This window comes from Leuciscus leuciscus (assembly GCF_965113295.1).
Source record: "Leuciscus leuciscus genome assembly, chromosome: 21".
Taxonomy (NCBI): domain Eukaryota; kingdom Metazoa; phylum Chordata; class Actinopteri; order Cypriniformes; family Leuciscidae; genus Leuciscus; species Leuciscus leuciscus.
Genome location: NC_138745.1, coordinates 28,631,356 through 28,649,035, shown reverse-complemented (window position 1 = coordinate 28,649,035; position 17,680 = coordinate 28,631,356). Strand labels below are relative to the sequence as shown.

The following is a 17,680-nucleotide window of genomic DNA, read 5'->3' as shown; positions in this document are numbered from 1 at the left end:
TAATGACTTTGTAGTTGAGGATCTGTAGATAGATGTACTTGTGCCACGAGGAGGAGAAAGGGAAGTGCACTCAACACTCTCTCTACTCTGTTCAGAGCTGAACAGTTTACTCTTGGTAATGCTTTTGTGCTTTACGATTTTTCCTCCAGTTCCCCTCAGGTCTGTTGTGCTTGCTGCATCTTCTCCTGAAAAACAATAATGAATCTCCAGGTGTGATTTGAAGGGGGTGGTTTGGAATGGGGATTGTGGGTAATATGGTAATATGATGTTTTTGGATGAAATTATCGGATGCAGAACTGCAGATGTGGAGAATGGGGTGTAAATGGGGATGTTCACGTCGCATGTGGTGGCAGTCGATAGAGGTTAGTGTCCATTGATCCAGCTCCGGTCGGTCGACTGACTCCCTCTGGATTGCTCTCTCTCTCTCTCTCACCCTCCCTCTCTGTTCTTTCTTTCATTTCACTACATCAGTCATTCTCATTTGTATCCACATTGATCTTTGGCTGCTTCTCTTTCTATTTAGTGATGCTTTGGTGTTCCTCTGGCTTTTCTGATTTTGTTTAATCTTACAAAGTTCCATTTGTCTATAGTAGTACTAAAGTTTTATTTACACAAATAAGTAATATATTTATTTCTATATAACTATAGATATTTAATACATTTATATAAACACTCTACAGTTCAGAATCGTGGGGTCAGTACGTTTTTAGCAATGATGCATTGATTTGATCAAAAACGACAGAACAGACTTTTGCATTGTTACTCAATTTCAATTTCAAGTAAATGTTGTTCTTTTAAACTTTCTATTCATCAAAGAATTCTGAATTCAATTTTTACAAATAATATTAAGCAGCACAACTGTATTCAACATTGATAATAATAAGAAAGATTATGCGGCTGTTAACACTACTCAAGCTTGGTGCGCAACTTTGGTGCCTGTTATACATTTTTATATTACTCCAGAGAACCCGGTCTTTATTTCTAAACTTGTAATACACCCTGAGAAAGTTGCCATCTACAAATCTGAATGACTCTTCTACTGAGGTTTTTTAGAGCATGGTCTATGTTTTTTCCACCCATCTGGTCATGTATCCGTGCCTCTCTGTCTCTGCGGGTATCCTCCCTCCATCTCCAGCTAAAGCAGGGGCTCTTTGTATTGAGGATGAGGGCCGGGGTTTATGTAGTGGGGACACTGATTCTTTCTGACAGCACCGGCCTGAGTAAAGGGCAGACAGCCAGTGTTCAGACAGCTGAAAGGAAGAGTGGAAAACAACGCAGCCAGTGCTGGGCTTGTGTGGTGAAAGTGTATATGAATGTGTGTCTATGTAAGTGAATGTCTTCGTGCATGTGCATATGTATTTTGTATCATTCCTTTCTGCCAGGTCGTCTTCTAAATGGGTAATCCTGAAAAATCACATGTATTTATTTTGTTTAGACCCTCGCATATGCATGCCAAAGTAATCTTCTTCATCTTCAGGCAGCTTTTTTATTTAGTTATGAGGTGTATGGGAAGCCAAATGCTCCAAAAGCAGGACGAAATTGCGCTATTCAGCTGAACAAATTATTCAGTATTTCATTATTCATTAATCAATTATTATTATATCAATTATTAATGACCAATTATCCACGTGAGACCCAGTGGGCAGTGCCAGATCAGTTATGCGCAGATCAATTTGGCCAGAGCTGCACTTTTAGTGGGTCGCACAAGTAAATGTTCAACCTAGTTGGGATGCTCAGTGCAAATTTGGTCCACTTTTATGCTGCTTTTTGCTCCTCATGTCTAAATTAGGAGAAGTTGCCATGAGCAGTATTTTAAAATGAGGATTTCTGCAGAATAGGGAAGTGACACCTTGTGACACTTGTATAATGAAAAATTAAGGTTTTCAAACTTGCAAATATGGCTCTTAACATTATACACATCATTAAGGTGAAATATGCTCTTAAAATGTACCATAAGTTAAGGAAACACAACAACGGTGTTGCACAAAATGGATTAAACATTAAGCACAGTAAACAATGAGGCAGTAATTGATTTCTACATGCCGCTGTGCATGCTGGGAAACAGTCCAGCATCCAGCACCGCAGAAATCACGAGGTCAAGTTGGTGATGTGGCACCTCGATTAACAAGAAAAATTAAAAATGTCTTCATGTCATGATTCGGGGTCGCTTTGGGATTAACTGAGTATAGCTGTCGCTAGGACACAGAAGGGAGGCTGGAATTCACCAACCACATGCCGACACGGCTTCTGACACTCACCTGCCAATCATCCTGGTGACTGACGGGCCAGCTGATGTCTGTTCCGCCACCCCCCGCCCCGAGCATAGACTAAGGCAGCCTGTGGCGAGTTTGAAGTAGCTGTCTGTTTCTCAGGAGTAAAAACACTGATGCTTACACACTGCAAAACGAGAGGCCGATCGCCGCAGAGCGAGTGTATGAGCCTTATTTCAGTGTAATAGGTCTGCTAGATGGTTGGCTACACACACACACACACACACACACACACTCACTCACTCTCGTTGCCCTCCTGAAGGCCTATGCATTGTACTGCTTTGTGCAGGAACAGATGCATTGATATGGTAATAAGACAGAGAAGTTTTTTTTTATTAATGTAATGCTGGAATTCACAGCCCTGAAACCATTGGCACAGAATGGAAAAGGAGTAAGCAGAGACGGAGAGACCGAGACGAGGGAGAGCGAGGAAAAAAAGAACAAACAAAATTATGAGTGGGAGGTTGCTTTACCAGCACTTCTCTCAGATATTTCTCGGTTTGGCGTCAGATCCCAATTTTTCAAGCGTGCAGCGGGGAACCAAGCCCCTGCCTCTCCATTCATCAAAGCCTGAAAAGAAGGTCATTAGAGAGCCACAGAGAGGGAAGGCAAGCCCTCCGCTCGCCTCTGATCTCTCCTTTTCATCCTTCGTTCTTCTCTCCCCTCATGAATACCTCTCTGTTGTGATGGACAGGTCGGCTGGAGCGGGGGCGGGGCCGGGTCTGCTTACAGTGGAGGACTTGACTGGAGGCGGAGACAGGAAGAGGAAGAAGAGGAGGATGACCAGTAGCCCTTACCACCATCTCACTAGCACACAGGTTCGTAGCTAATCGCTTCTAAACTGCTGTCTCCTTAAAGTTTGCTTGATGCTGAACAGTTTTCGTTTTCGTTTGTTTTCTGTCACATGGTTAAATACTTGTAAGAAAGGAAAGACCCATCACTATTTATCATTCAACTAAATGCAAGACAAGACCAATTCACAATAATTCACAATTATTATCACAGCTGTCATCATTATTGGTTTGATTTTAAAGGCCAAACATTCTTGGTTGGTTGGAGTTTTTTTGTCAGACGGTTATTTAACCGTAAGAAAATTTAAGTATTTACATGTAAGAAAGAAAAATTCAGCATTCAAATAAATGCAAGAGAACAAGACCAGTAAATATGATAATCATGTCATTGTTGCAAATATTCTTAATGTAAGTAATAATTAATTTTTAACTTGAATTTTACACTTTAAACAGTAAAGGGAATTCTTACCTTTTTTTTTTAAATGTCACCTTACACTTTTCTGTTGTCATGACACTCAACACTGTTTTCTGTTGGTTTTTGTTCTCTCACACATGGTTAAATAAATGTTAATTAGAGTTTGAATGAGTCAAATGATTTTCAAACTTTTACATAAGAAAAATTATTATTATAACTTTTTTTAATGCATAATGCATCCAGTTTATATCTAAGAAATAACATTTAATCATATTAATAAAGATGAAGTGAAAGAGAAACATCAATAGTACATTGTTATGCAGAAATACAAAAAAAAGGGAAAAAAAATAATATTTAGAGGAGAATCTGTTGATGAACATCAATACAGAGCTGCCTTGCAAACATAAAAATGCAACACAAATATTGGCATTTGTTTAATTATTTTCCTCTCTCTTTTTCAGATGAAGGCTCACTGTAGGCCTAGAGGCAGGCCAAGACTGCTGAGCACTAAGTTTAAGCAGAAAGCTTGCTCACAGCTGAAGCAGAAAGCCAAAGTTAAGCGTGGATCGAGACTGGTGAACCTGTTGTGTCACAGAGAGACCAAAACACAGAGTACTATTACAGAACATCTGTCCCGAGAGCACAGTGGAAAAGAAGAACACACACAGTGTAACAAAACTGGAGAGAACAATGACACAGGTAAACATTATATATACTAGACATATGTGACACATGACTTTTAATTGCATTCATATTTAGGTTACTGTTGATTATTTAGAAATTTGAAGAACATTTGCTCTATCCCAGCAGGCAGTAGGGCAGCAGTCCACCAGGGATCCGATGGGAAGCGGACTATGAGAAGAGGTGTGAGGTCAAAGGCCATCCTGAGCTCCTCACCCCTGCCAACCCGAACTCAGCAGCTGATGTGCGATACGGCTGTGACCGATAGCAAGCTAGAAGCTACCGAGAAGGGCATCTCTCCCTCCGACAGCAACACAGGTGAGTTATGGGCCGAGAGAGATGCATCCCAGAATGACGATCAGCGGACCCTCTCATTTCCCTGCTCGACTGTCATGCCATTAAAAAAAATTAACGATGCCTCCTCAGGCATGCATTGGGCAAAACCCGAGCTGTAATGCTAGCCTGCATCATGCTGCGTTCAGAATGCCACACCTAGAGGGAAAAAAATGGTTCACTTCCTCCACCGCCCCAGTTCTGCTACATGTTTTAGTCCACGCTCCCTGCAAACACACCTCTGTAAGTGAACAAAGTGGAGATGAAATCATGGCAGTAATGAACGCTAATGTGAGCTACGCCTGCGGTCGAGCTAGGCGGTGTTGTTGCCGCTCTGTTAATTGCCCTGAAAGTTATCCTTTTCACATTTCACGAGCTTGCGAGAGTGTTGACGAGCGCCTTGTAAGTGACAAGTGTGTCAGCACTGTGTTGACACCCGACACTGCTTGCCACCGTGCCATCTCCGCTCTATGCGAGACACATAGCCCACAGACGGCATCTGCCAATACATATCTGTGACACCCAAGCATGCGAGTATGACTTCGTGTGCGTACGCTACCGCTCAAAAAAATTGGGAATCACAAAGACATTTGTAGGTTTTTGTAAGAAATTCAAATTCAAAAGTCATCAAAAATACAGTACAAAATACAAAAAACAAAAACAGTGCCGCAGAAAGCTTGAGATGTAACTTTATCTGAATATCTTAATAAACTGACAGCTAGAATGCATATGGTGTCAATAGCTGTTTCCATCCATGTTATGAACTTGTGAACTTATGTTATGAAATAGAAATGGAAATGGAAGCTGTAGGTATTGGGAAAACAATGTTATTTTAGTCATTTCATTAGCTTTTATTTAGTTTTATTTAAGTTTTAGTGTTAATAATTTTAGCACTTAACATGTTTCAGTTAGTTGTGAAGGCAACATTTCTAATATATGTTTAAGTTTTTTTTTGTTTTTTTAATCTATTATTCATATTTTATTTCCGCTTCATTTTTTTATATTAGTTTTAGTTTTAAACAGTAACAGCTCTGTGGGCACAGTGTCTCTTTTATCAAAGTAAATAAATCACTTAAAATGTTACTTCAAAATTCATTAGAAGTTTTGAAGAACAGATTTTTTTATTTATTTTTCATAGTGATTCCAAACTTGGAATGGTAATGTTTGTGTGGCTTTAAGCAGGAGTCAGATACTAGGGCAGACACGTGTGGGAAGCAAAGGTCTGGTGGTCAAACCTGTCAGTGACTAGACTTTTCTGACTGCCACAGTTCCTGTGAACGTTGACAGTTACAGTCACAGTTGGCACCCATTCCATGAACTTCATCATGCTAAATATCGAACAAATCATACAGTGAGAGGAATCGTCAGGCTGCATTCACATTCACCATGACCGATTCAGATGTCCGCTGTGAACTGTTATCCAGTCAAGATGTCAATGCATTCAATCGATCCATCATTTTCACAGAGGAGGAAGATGACGGCATCTACGACAGCGAGGAAGGGGCAGAGGGCTTCAAGAATCTATCATCTAAAGAGCAACTGTCTGGAGTCGGCCGTCCTTTACAATGCTCCATCATGAAGCTTGAGGCCAATCAGAAAGCCAAGAACAAAACAGAAAGACAGGGATACGGTAAATGTTACATCCTTATTTAATTAGACCGCAGGGATTGACAGATATCACCTTAGTTCACAAACACTCATCTCTCACTGTCACTCTTAAATATCTTCTTTTTTTTTTTCTTCCCTCCAGGGTCTATGAATGTGTCCGTCACTAAAGAAGAGGTGAAGAGAAGGAAGGCCCCCTGTAGGCAAGCCCTGGTCAGTGCTGACCATAACCACTCAGAACTGGAGGAGGAAAGGAGATTGACTGGCTCTAAGTGGAGAGAGGGGTCAAGGGAGAACACCTTTGACCACACTAGGCTTCTCAAGACCTTGCCTAGTCCACGAGAAATCACCACCAGGAAGAGTGCAGTGCTTTTTGGCAAGGTATCAGCTATGTTTTGTTGGAATACTTTGGTAAATTAGCTACAAACAAGGCTCTAACAGTGCTAACATATCCCATACGGCTGTTTCAGGGGAAAAGCTGTTGGTTAGAAGCACTGTCGTCTCAGTATGATGACATCACTTGGAGCAGACGAATCAGAAACAAGCAGGTATAGAATGGTTCCTCTCAGTTTGCATGAAAATTGGATGGATAACATGTGCGCTTCCAAAATAAAATGTATACTGGTGACCAGGAATTCAAGGAACTTTTGAGCTCATTTATAAGAGTTGTGCTGAATGTTGGTGTAATCTAGCGAGGCTGCATCGCCACATAGCGAATTAGCCCCTAGTGGCCTAGATCTGTCTGCCTTGCCCTCTTGGCGCCCATAAAAAGTCATCCCTCCAAGAAGGATTGTGCAATTCTCGTGTGGTTTGTCCTGTCAGGGGCTCTCGTAAATCTACTCACAATAAAGATAAGATGGGATCCGCCTGCTAATTCACGGGCTGAATCATGCATTGTCTAAATAAAACAGTCAATAGTTTTGAAAGGATTTACACCGTAGGTGTCAAGGCTGTCACTGTCGGCACTTTGTGAGGTCATCAGTGAGGCATGCGAGGGGACTTTGCCTGCCTAATCAGAAGGCGGGGAGAATTCCTGCTTTGCTCAAAGTGTGCGATAGAGAACAAAGACACGCATCATTCTTCACCTGGGCCTCGCCCTAGAGACACACTTGTAAAATGAAAACCGAACAGCATCACCCCAAGTGACGAAACCTCCATCACATTAATATATGACAGCTTTTTTGAGCAATGTTAAGTACCAAGGGCTGTGCACAAGATTGGACCTGTTAAGGTTCGAGAGGTTATGATATATTTGTATGGGAGTTTGAATGAATGTTGGAGCCCTGAATCACTCTCCCCGGGGCCATTAGGGGCGTGTGAGTATGTGTGTGAGACTTACATGCCGTTTCGTGACTGTTAGCAGGCTAAGGGGCGAGCAGTCAGTCGTTTGCTGGAGAGCTTTGCTGCCGATGAGGGATTCCGGATGGATGACGACAGCAGCTTCTCAGAGGGAGAGGAAGATGATGTGGAAGAGGAGGAGGAACCAGAGCCGATGGGCAGTGCATTACCGGGTAAGAAATATACAAACAGATAATGCTGTTATACTCCTGCATGTGGTAAAAGGAGAATGACCTCTCACTTTAATCTGTCTTTGTCACAACCAGCCCTGCCCAACTGCATTCTCACCAAAGAAATCCTGAAGGATGGACTGAAAGTGTTAATCTCAAAAGAGGACGAGTTACTGTACGCTGCCTATGTACATACACTGGACCTGCCTGATATGTAAGACACCAACCCTGTATTTTCAACATAAAAAATATGGATGGATGGTTGAATAGTTAGGGATGGATGGAAGGATGAATGGAACGAATGAACAATAAATGTATAGATCGATGGATTGAATGATAGATGTATAGATAGATGAATAGATGCATGGATAGATGGATAATTACAGTTTAGAATTTTTGTCTCTTCAGCTATAGTGTTGTCGTTGAGGGAGAGCGTGGAAACAGGCCGAGGATCTACTCTCTGGAGCAGCTGCTTCAGGAAGCGGTGAGACCCTTTAAAAAGCTTCTTCAGGGGACTCATTCCCCAAAAGACTCTCTCCATACAGGCCTCGGACTGAACCAGCCCTTCAGGCCACCCTCACAGGCTCTCACAGACCCCTTGTTCTCCCCCAGAGCCCCATCAGCTCAAGGCTGGATCCATCCCAGCTCTGACTTTCTCTGCTAAAGCAGTTAGGAACATAGCATCTGGGGTTGTGTGTGTGAGTGTGTTCCGATAAGCAGTTACTTAGCCATGAAGCGTGTAAACTGCTATGATCTGTGTGTGAAGGACTCCAAACCAACTTTAGGCATTCTTTTGCATTTGCGTCTTTTATTGCTCATTTCTTATCTCATTGAGCACAAATTCATCAGTAAAGGAACATTTCAGCATATGGTTGTGATAGAGGAGGGTAGACAACCCTAGGAACTCTTATATCGCTAATATAGCCTGGTTGTTGTTTTTTTAAGCAGTACTCTTAGCTTAGCTGCTCTTAATGCGGTCCAGCAGTCCACTACATTCCTGCATATACAGTTTCACATTGTGACTGTATATAACTGTTCCTTGTTAGTTCTGCATGGCCCCTCAGGAGGACGTACAGAATAGCATGTTTTATCCCTTTTTTATTTATTTATCTTATTTAGGAACATCTTTGGGGCTGAACTGCGGGTTGCACTTACACGCATAGTTTATCTAAGCCGACGGGGAAAAAGGGAGCTGATTACACACCGTAAACCAACAGCTCTTTGTCAGCATGCATTCATTTGAATACATTATATGCGTTACTTCTCTCATTCATCTCTCTCAGTATCATGGGCTGGAAAAAAGTGTCTCGCTGCCTAGGGACCGCCTATCGCAAACTCTACCCACCCGTCCCCAGTCTCCCTCAAAGACATATTAATGAGCATGCTCTATGCAACTCTCAAATTCTGTACAGTACACAAAACATCTGACGATATCTCTTCTTGATACAATCCACAAGCTGCAACACAAAAAGCTCTTGATTGTTCACAAAATGCTAAACAAAGAGAGGAGGTTGTCATCTGTGTCAGTGTTGGATGTGATTGTGCATAGTTGTGGGAGAGATAAAGCTGGGAGAATAGAAAGACAGAGAGAGCGAGCACTATATTCTCACTGAAGGCTAGCACAGTAAAGGCTTTGACATTGAACGCTACACTCTACTCCTACAAATTGGACTCACCCATAAGCCTGCAGCATTGTTCCTGTGTGTATATTTGTGTATCAGCTTTACTGGAACTAGCATGGAATTAAAAAGCGAACACAGCTCAGGTTTACATAAACATAAGTCAACATGAAAGAATGCGATCCTTAATGCAAACTCAAAAAACTTTTCTGGCTCCATTTTGGTGTATAAATCCCACTCTTCACAATCCAATCAATTATAAAATGGCTAAAATCAAGCTGAGACTTAGTTACAATGAAAAAGCTGAATATAAGAAATATATTTATATTTATATTTCAAGTGTAATTTCTCTCATCAGATTGCACCCATGTTTCCTGCACCATTTTCTCAGATGGAGTGGGTAATTTCTACACCAAACGAATTGCAAAAATAATGACTATATTCAAACAGGTTGCCTACGCATTCACCTCTCTGTCATTGGTTGGATAAACAGATAGTCATGCCCCAATCGCATGCTATTGGTTGAAACAACATTTCCATATTGGGCTAGATGGTACATTAAAAAAATAGCAGTATATTGATAGAAACTACTATTTATACTTGTATACTTTTTGGGGGAATAAACCTACAAATGCCTTTTTTTAAAAGTCAGATTTCATGGAGACACTGCTAGCCACTAGCATTAGCCCCCGCTTCAGTGATACCTCGTCTTTCCTGGGCTGCTTTTAAGACTTCTTATCAGTTGTTTTGCTTCCAACACCATTGCCTGCATAGTGCATATCCTGGCCAAAAACTCCTCGGCTCCCCGTTTGCGCTGTCTATCAAAAGGGCTGTATCTACAGCAGACTCGTTTGAACTGGTCCTAAAAGAGCCCTCAGTGCATGTGCTCTGTGTAGTGGGAGGGGAGCTGGCAGCCTCACTATAAAGTCATCGATTTAGGCCTTTTTCACCTCTCTGCTCTTTTATTCCATTATTTCAAAGCAGACTCTCCATTCAGCGATGCTGATTTTCTCTCTTTTTATTCTCGTTGAGACCAAAGAGACCAAAATCAACAAACAGCGTTTCTTGAGAAAGGTATACCCATGGTTGTAATTGCCTTAAGGGAAGGCCTCAAAGATATCCATGCTTTTTGCAGAGTAGATGTCTCGTATTCTTCATGTGTGTCTTTTAACTAAATCAACTTGTTATGCTTGATAAGCTGCATGTCTGCCAGATATGTAGGTTAATTTTGAAAGTCATCCATGTGTTTCAGGTTTTAGATGTGCAGCCGGAGACAGTGGAAACTCTGACGGCTGGAACAAGAGTGTGCGCTTACTGGAGTGAACGCTCGCGCTGTTTGTATCCTGGATATGTCCGTAGAGGTGAGATCATTCTCTCTCACTATCACTCTCTCTCTCACACACACACACACACACACACACACACACACACATAATTTTATACTATGCAAACTGTATATTTAATTCCCCTACCCCTAAACCTGTCCATCACAGAAAACTTTCTGCATTTTTACATTTTCAAAAAATATAATTTAATATGATTTATAAGCTGATTTCCTGAAAGAATACCAAAAATTTCCCCACTAGGACAAGAATTTCGGATATTGCAATCTTTGAGGGGACATTGTCCCCATAATGTAGGGTTTACCAGGACCACACACACACACACACACACACACACACACAAAGTTAGAATAAATGTAAAACATTTTATCATTAGCATTGTTAATAATTTGAGCAATTTTTCAAACACAAATACAATCATATGCATTCTCTTTAGAGCTGTACATTTGTGTCTTCCACAGGAGGTCCAGGTGAGGAACAGAAGGAGGGCAGTGTCATGGTAGAGTTTGACGATGGAGACCGGGGATGGATTTCTCTTTCAAGCATTCGTCTGCTTCCGCCAGGCTACCAAATCCAATGTATGTTTCTGCAGATAAATACGTTTCATCTCCAATACAAACAAAGAGTCTCATGTTAACAATGTTAGACAGTGTGCCAAGTTTCCGTGCTTGTCATTAAGCCTGTGGCATTGTTGATGTACTGCAGGTGCAGAGCCATCACCAGCCCACCTGGTCTCACCTAGGTGCCGCAGGAGGAAGACCTCCACTCAAGAGAAGATAACTCGGCAGGCTGATGTGTCCTCAGAGCATTCCGCTAACACAGAGTCCAGGAAGAATGTTGGTAAAGCCAAGCCAGGTGCGTGATGACAGCTGCATCATCCACATTCTCATGTCTTTCCAAATTCCACATTGATTGGATTAAAATAATTTTGGGTTACATTACATGTTTTAAAATCAATGCTTTTTGCATCATCTAAGACACCCCAGGTGTTACGTTTAACCTGCAACAAAGTGGTAAAACGTGTTGTTTCAAAGAGACACATTGAGAAACATCTATCAAACAAGATTCCACTACAGGTTTTCATGATTCAGTAATTTACACATTTATCACAAGGTCTGTCAGGGAAACTTGTTGGGTAGATGTTTCTCAATCTGTTTGTCCCTAAGGGCATGCTTCACTACCTTGCCTGGTTCTTGTTCCAGGAACTGACCCACCTTCTAAATGGTTTATTTAATGTTTGTCAAGAGCCTTAAAAGTATTATCAGATGAAAAGTTTAATAATCTGTATTAATACGGAAGAAAAAAGCATTTGCCTTCATTACTTTAAATGACCCTGTGCAATTAACACACCAGCACTGATGAAATCAGGGTTCAGTTGACTAATGGAATGAAATGTGTTTAACTGAACAAATGGATGAGGGAAACTGGCGTCAAGGTTGAACTCTGCTTAACTATAGAGTCTGACTTAAAGCCCTGAACTACCGGTCCAACAGCTCCAATTCAGCAGATGTTATCAATAGTACAACAAACAACATGGAGTCATAAGATGTTCCGCTGTCAGGCATTTTTGTTTGTATCTGTTTTCTCTGAGGGGCTGAAGGGTAGTATCGTAGCAATGGAGCTTGGAAAATGCAAACAAGTTAACATTGATGGCAGGGTTGTTTTCCTACATCCCCATAGCAATACCTTTGTTTATCTTCCTCAACAGGAAGGCCAAAATCTGTCAATGCATCATCAAAGAGCTGTGTGTCTGTGAATGTGACTGGAACCACTTCCCCTCTTCTTGGCTGGCCAGTTGCCACCATGTCCAGGAGGAAACCCTCCATGGATTTGTTCCAGTTTAACGGGTTAACGAAGAAAGCTCTGAGAGGAAAGGAGTCAGACATGTTCCCCTTACTTAGCTCCACCATGACCACTCCAGCCAAAGGCATCTTCAGCACTTCCTTTGAGGTGGACTCCTTCAGCAGCATTGCTAATGGTTGCACTTCCTTTGGAAATCAGCAGTTGGCAACAGGTCTGCCTCTTAGTCACAAGGGCGTCTCTGGTTTACGGGGTAGAAAGATAGGAGACAGGAAGGAATTTCTCGTCAAACTGGACCATGAAGGGGTAACGTCCCCCAAGACTAAGAATGGAAAAGCATTGTTGCTTCTTGGTAACCCAGAGGTACAAAGAGGTGGACGACTGGAAAAGGGCTTTGGAGCCAAAGGAATAGGAGAACTGACCTCAACAATGGGTTACTCCCAGTCCGTTCTTCTAGTCAAAGATGCCAAAAGGAACAGTTGCCATATTCTCAAAGGTTCATCAGACATGCGTAAGCACCCTCAGGGTCTTGGGCTTAGTGAATATGCAGATTATGGGCCAAACTGCCACAGCGACTGCCTAAGCTCCTATTCAGATATGGATGAAGACGAGGATGAAGATGTCAGAAGGGCAGACATGCGCACCACTGGACGCTTTCTGTCTCGTCTTTCTGTTTCGTCGTCGTCCTCAGGGTCCTCCAGCGCATCTAGTTCGGGCTCGTTGTCCAGCTCTAGCATCTGCTCGTCTGACAATGACTCGTCCTACAGTTCAGATGAAGAAGAGGCATCACGGCTTCTGCTTCAGGGTTGCCTTTCTTCTCATCACACATTGCTTCAACAACAGCAGCATCCTGAACCTCCCACCGCCCCACCACGACATACTTTCGGAGCCAAAACTATAACTATCCCTAATTCAAAGGCTACAGTCAATAGTAGTACAGGAAAACCTCCAAGGAGAAAGGATATTGCCAACAACTCTTCCTCTGTAGTACAGTCCAAATCTTCCAAAGACTTCCCTAAAAAACAGAAGTTACCATCTTCAGAGGGTCCACCAAACTCATCCTCGTTCATGCCAGGACGGCAGCTGTGGAGGTGGTCTGGGAACCCAACTCAGGTAATTTCCCATTCTGATGTTTCTGTTTTAATCCCAATCCAAAATGGTTTTAGTTGGGGAAAATGTCCCTTAAACTTTACTTTCTTGTCATCAGAGACGGGGTTTGAAAGGAAAAGCCCGAAAACTCTTCTACAAGGCCATCGTTCGGGGAAAAGACACCGTCCGAGTCGGAGACTGTGCGGTTTTCCTCTCTGCTGGTCGACCCCACCTCCCCTTCATTGGTCGCATTGAAAGTCTATGGGAATCTTGGTCCAGCAACATGGTAGTCAAAGTAAAGTGGTTCTACCACCCTGAGGAGACCAAGCTTGGAAAAAGGCACCGGGATGGAAAGGTACAGTAGTGACCAGAAGTCTTGTTTGGTTTTGATTGACTTAAGGTAGACTTTGCAGACCTAAAACTTTACCTCTCTCTTCACAGCATGCCCTTTACCAAAGTTCCCATGAGGATGAAAATGACGTCCAAACCATCTCCCATAAGTGCCAGGTGGTAAGCAGAGCTGAATATGAGCGCCTGAGTCATATCAGGAAACCAAACAGCAACAGTCAAGATCTATACTACCTGGCTGGAACTTACGACCCCACCAGTGGCCAGCTGGTGACGGCAGAGGGAGAGTCCATCATCTGCTAACGTTTAAAAATGGCTGAATGCACTACTGAAATCGTGAGATACAAGAAATGGCTGACAATCAGGCCAGTCTTATTCAAGATACAAAACTAGCATGATGTGAAAAGTGAGTTTAACCCACAGCCATGGGTTTCTGCAGCCACTTTTATCTCCACTCTTAGAGTAACAGTATATTATCAAATGGATTGTGGGGAGGACACATCGTGGTGATCACTCTATGAAGGCTCCACAGACATGGAATATTTTTGTATCTATTAATGAAAAAGACACTGGATTTTTTCAGAGTAGGATATTTAGACTGACAGACATGGATCGGAGGTGAAAAACACTGACTGAAATTTTGGATTTGCGGAAAGTTCTTTTGGAAAGCTCTTCACTGGTTAATCAAGTCAAACTGATGTCACCAGGACTTTTAAATATCCCAGCAGGACCAAATACACTGTTACTTTGAGCTGTGGTATGATCTGTTTGTTTGTGTTTGCGTGAGAGGTGTGAATGAGAGGGTAATTTTTTGCTATATGCAAATATGTGAACAGCCATGTGTGTATGTAGAGATCAGCCACAAAAAGAAAAAAGAAAAACAAATACAAAAAAACAGGAATGGGTGTTGACCTGGAGATTAGAGGCCTAACTGGTGTTCTAAATTGAATGATGCTCTCACATGTGTACAGTCTAATAACCTCTTTTGACAATACCAGGGATTTTTTATTGTTCTTTTCTCATTCTTTTTGGCGCTAATGATTATGTCAATATATTAAGAAGTCCGTTTATGAGCAAACAAAAAAACACAGACAAAAACAAAAGGAATGATTTTTCCAGTCAAGCCATACACTTCTGTACCTCTTGCTTATCTTCTCATTCAGGTGTATAGTTGTACAATTGATTTATTTGATGTGTGTAAATATATAAATATATAAATATATATTAAAAACAACAAATGTAAATATAATATAAATGAAGAGAGAGCTCTATTCCTCTTTATTGCTCTTGATTGTGTTATTTTTTTAAATGAAATATGTTTGTTTGGGAGGTTTGTTTTGGGGACAGGCATGATTTAGGCGACCTTAGTTACTGAATAATATCTTCACTGTTGTATAGGAGGGAAACGGAGGGTTGGGAAGACATTCTGCTCATGGAGCAAACAGTCCAGTCAGAGGAAACAGGCTGTCTGTGTACACTTCATTACTATCTTTCATCTTTCTTTTGGAGTTTGATTTTGGCTTTGAAAGAATTGTTTGTTTCTATTGCATTTCATTGTCTTTGTGTGATCTAATTGGTAACAATTTAAGCAAAAAGTCAAAAGTGCCAGGTCCATATAGCATATTTTGAGGGTTTTTTTTACTGTCCGGAAATTCATTTTAAATACTGACTGAAGGAATCTGGCCTCCAAAATGACAAACCAAAGTATGTCCTTGGAACTACTATACTTCCAACTGCAATAAATATGTAGACTGAATCATAAACAAGGGGCACTTGCAATGATTTTGCCTGATGTACTTTAGATGACTGACAACTAATTTTGCAGATAGCTTTCCAAATGCTTTTGTGTTTGAAAACGGCTGAAATGTTCTTACAATGTTTCAGCAAAGTTGTAGCAAAGTGTTGGCCAAGGTTTTTTTTTTTTTTTTTTTTTTGTCTGCAAAGAATGAGTATAGACATGCAAACAAAGCGTGAACAGACGCTTCCAGCACTTGAAGCCTCCTGCTGTCCTATGTCACGTGATCATGAAGGACAATCATAACCTGTAAGTGATGGCAGTTTAAAACAGATCTAATCTAAAATATTTCCTCTTGTCACTTTTTTCTTCCTGCTTTGCCAAAAATCGTTCTGTTTGTTTTTTCCATTGTCAATGTTGTACTCTTATTTGTTTAATATGCAAGCCTGTACAGATTGTTCCGTGTTGGAATTGTGAAAAAGGTGACAGATATGCCTTTCAATCCTAAAGGATGACTTACTTTTTTATTGACATTGTTGCTGTTACACTGCAGAAGCTAAAGCTTTAAGAAATCTGATGTGAAAATTAATGTAATGTCACTTTCTGGGTCTATAAAAAATTTGAAGAAAAAAAAGAAAATGATATTTTTGTAAACAAACACTGGATTCAACGCTTGATATGATGGCACTGGCACCACCCGCGTGCCAGGAAGTTGGCCAAGCCTCAAAGGAAATAGAATCATTGTGTAACCTGAATTTGAGACCCACTTGGAACTGATTTTTACGGTGGATGTTCTTTTTGACCTTGTGGCGAATATAACTCTAAGATATTTCCACTGTTAAAACGTTATTTATCTTAATTTTATTGCATTCGTGTTGCATTTAATTAAAAAAAAATCTAAATGGCCTTGCCTCCGTGTGTTTTATTCAAGGTTGTTTGATATTGTGAAAACATTGATTTACCTGAATGTATACGCATATATTAAATGGTCTTAAATGTGATGTCTTATTAAATTTACACCAGTTTGATACACTGTCGGCAAACGGCAAATAATGTTAAAAATTCTGTTTTGAGTCATCCAGAGTATTGACTAATCTAATGTTGTTCAGATTCAGCTGGTTAACTATGTTGCCTTCATGTGCCATCGGGAATTATTGTATACGAGTTTCCTTGTTAAAACTGGACATGAACGCACGCCTTCTAAAGCTGTATTCCCGGGAAGTTCGTGGATAATAATAATTCCCAAGTTGGGTGAGCCATAAACTTTAAACATGGCGAACAGTCTACGATTGCTGCTGTGACTGGTATTTTTTATTTGTTTTTTTCAACAACAGCTGCATCGCCTTGTCTGGTCATTAAAGTAGTGCATATTTACATATATGAATAATCATTTAAAGCGTATTATATGTTTTATACATTGCGAAAATAGCCTCTATTTGACCGAAATTCCAGAATTGTCAGCAAGCTGACTAGCTATTTGATGGTGAATGTTTATATGGTTGTCAATGAATGGGAGGCTAAATATTATTTTGGCTTTAATAAGATTTTCCCAAGCATAAACCTGGTGTCCTTCATGACAACTTCAGAAGTGGGAAGTAGGAAATTTCCGATGGCACGTTAAGGCAGCATAAGGTCATGAACACATCCAGGTCATTTCACTCCAATACCGCTTTGAGAAGGGAAAGATAAAGAGAGGTGGGCAGAGAGAGGACATGGAGAAATATAGAGAAATAAAGTCTGCAAACAATGGTACATTATAAGTTTGGCAGGATATTCTGCAGGCAATAAAAAAAAAAGCTTGAAATCTAAACAGATTAGACTTGAGTGACCAGTAATATGTCATATTTCACTCCTAATTCACCAGAAAGAAATACAGTATTATATTTTGCATAAAGAAAATGAATCCTGTGTAACATTGTGACATTATTTTCATGACAAATACAAATGAATCATGTTATTTACACATAATTGTATTTCTTGGTGGAAGGGTGGATTACAACAGGCTTAATGTACTTTATACAAAATATAATTTATTTTTATCTTTTGCTTTTGTGGTGAAAATCTGGAGATATTTGTGTTGATTCACTGACCTACACTATAGGCTCTCTGCAGCTCCTTATAGGTTGAGCAAATAACTCTCTTC

The 17,680-nt window shown here is 40.8% G+C and overlaps 1 protein-coding gene across 6 annotated transcripts in view; it reads left to right on the top strand.

Moving 5' to 3' along the window:
* Positions 1 to 16,442, top strand: part of bahcc1b (BAH domain and coiled-coil containing 1b) — a 101,467-nt gene extending 85,025 nt beyond the window's left edge. For 4 of the 6 annotated variants that reach the window (XM_082152305.1, XM_082152306.1, XM_082152304.1 and 1 more), the window contains 15 exons: positions 2,965 to 3,088; positions 3,938 to 4,175; positions 4,284 to 4,475; positions 5,956 to 6,120; positions 6,241 to 6,476; positions 6,566 to 6,643; positions 7,456 to 7,606; positions 7,700 to 7,817; positions 8,012 to 8,087; positions 10,475 to 10,583; positions 11,027 to 11,143; positions 11,271 to 11,420; positions 12,274 to 13,478; positions 13,573 to 13,809; positions 13,896 to 16,442. In XM_082152305.1, coding sequence (XP_082008431.1) covers positions 2,965 to 3,088; positions 3,938 to 4,175; positions 4,284 to 4,475; positions 5,956 to 6,120; positions 6,241 to 6,476; positions 6,566 to 6,643; positions 7,456 to 7,606; positions 7,700 to 7,817; positions 8,012 to 8,087; positions 10,475 to 10,583; positions 11,027 to 11,143; positions 11,271 to 11,420; positions 12,274 to 13,478; positions 13,573 to 13,809; positions 13,896 to 14,105 — 3,406 coding nt within the window. In that variant the 3' untranslated portion in view covers positions 14,106 to 16,442. The remainder of the gene's footprint in view (positions 1 to 2,964; positions 3,089 to 3,937; positions 4,176 to 4,283; positions 4,476 to 5,955; positions 6,121 to 6,240; positions 6,477 to 6,565; positions 6,644 to 7,455; positions 7,607 to 7,699; positions 7,818 to 8,011; positions 8,088 to 10,474; positions 10,584 to 11,026; positions 11,144 to 11,270; positions 11,421 to 12,273; positions 13,479 to 13,572; positions 13,810 to 13,895) is intronic. The other 2 variants (XM_082152308.1, XM_082152307.1) reach the window with 2 other exon arrangements.
* The last annotated feature ends 1,238 nt before the right edge of the window (positions 16,443 to 17,680 follow it).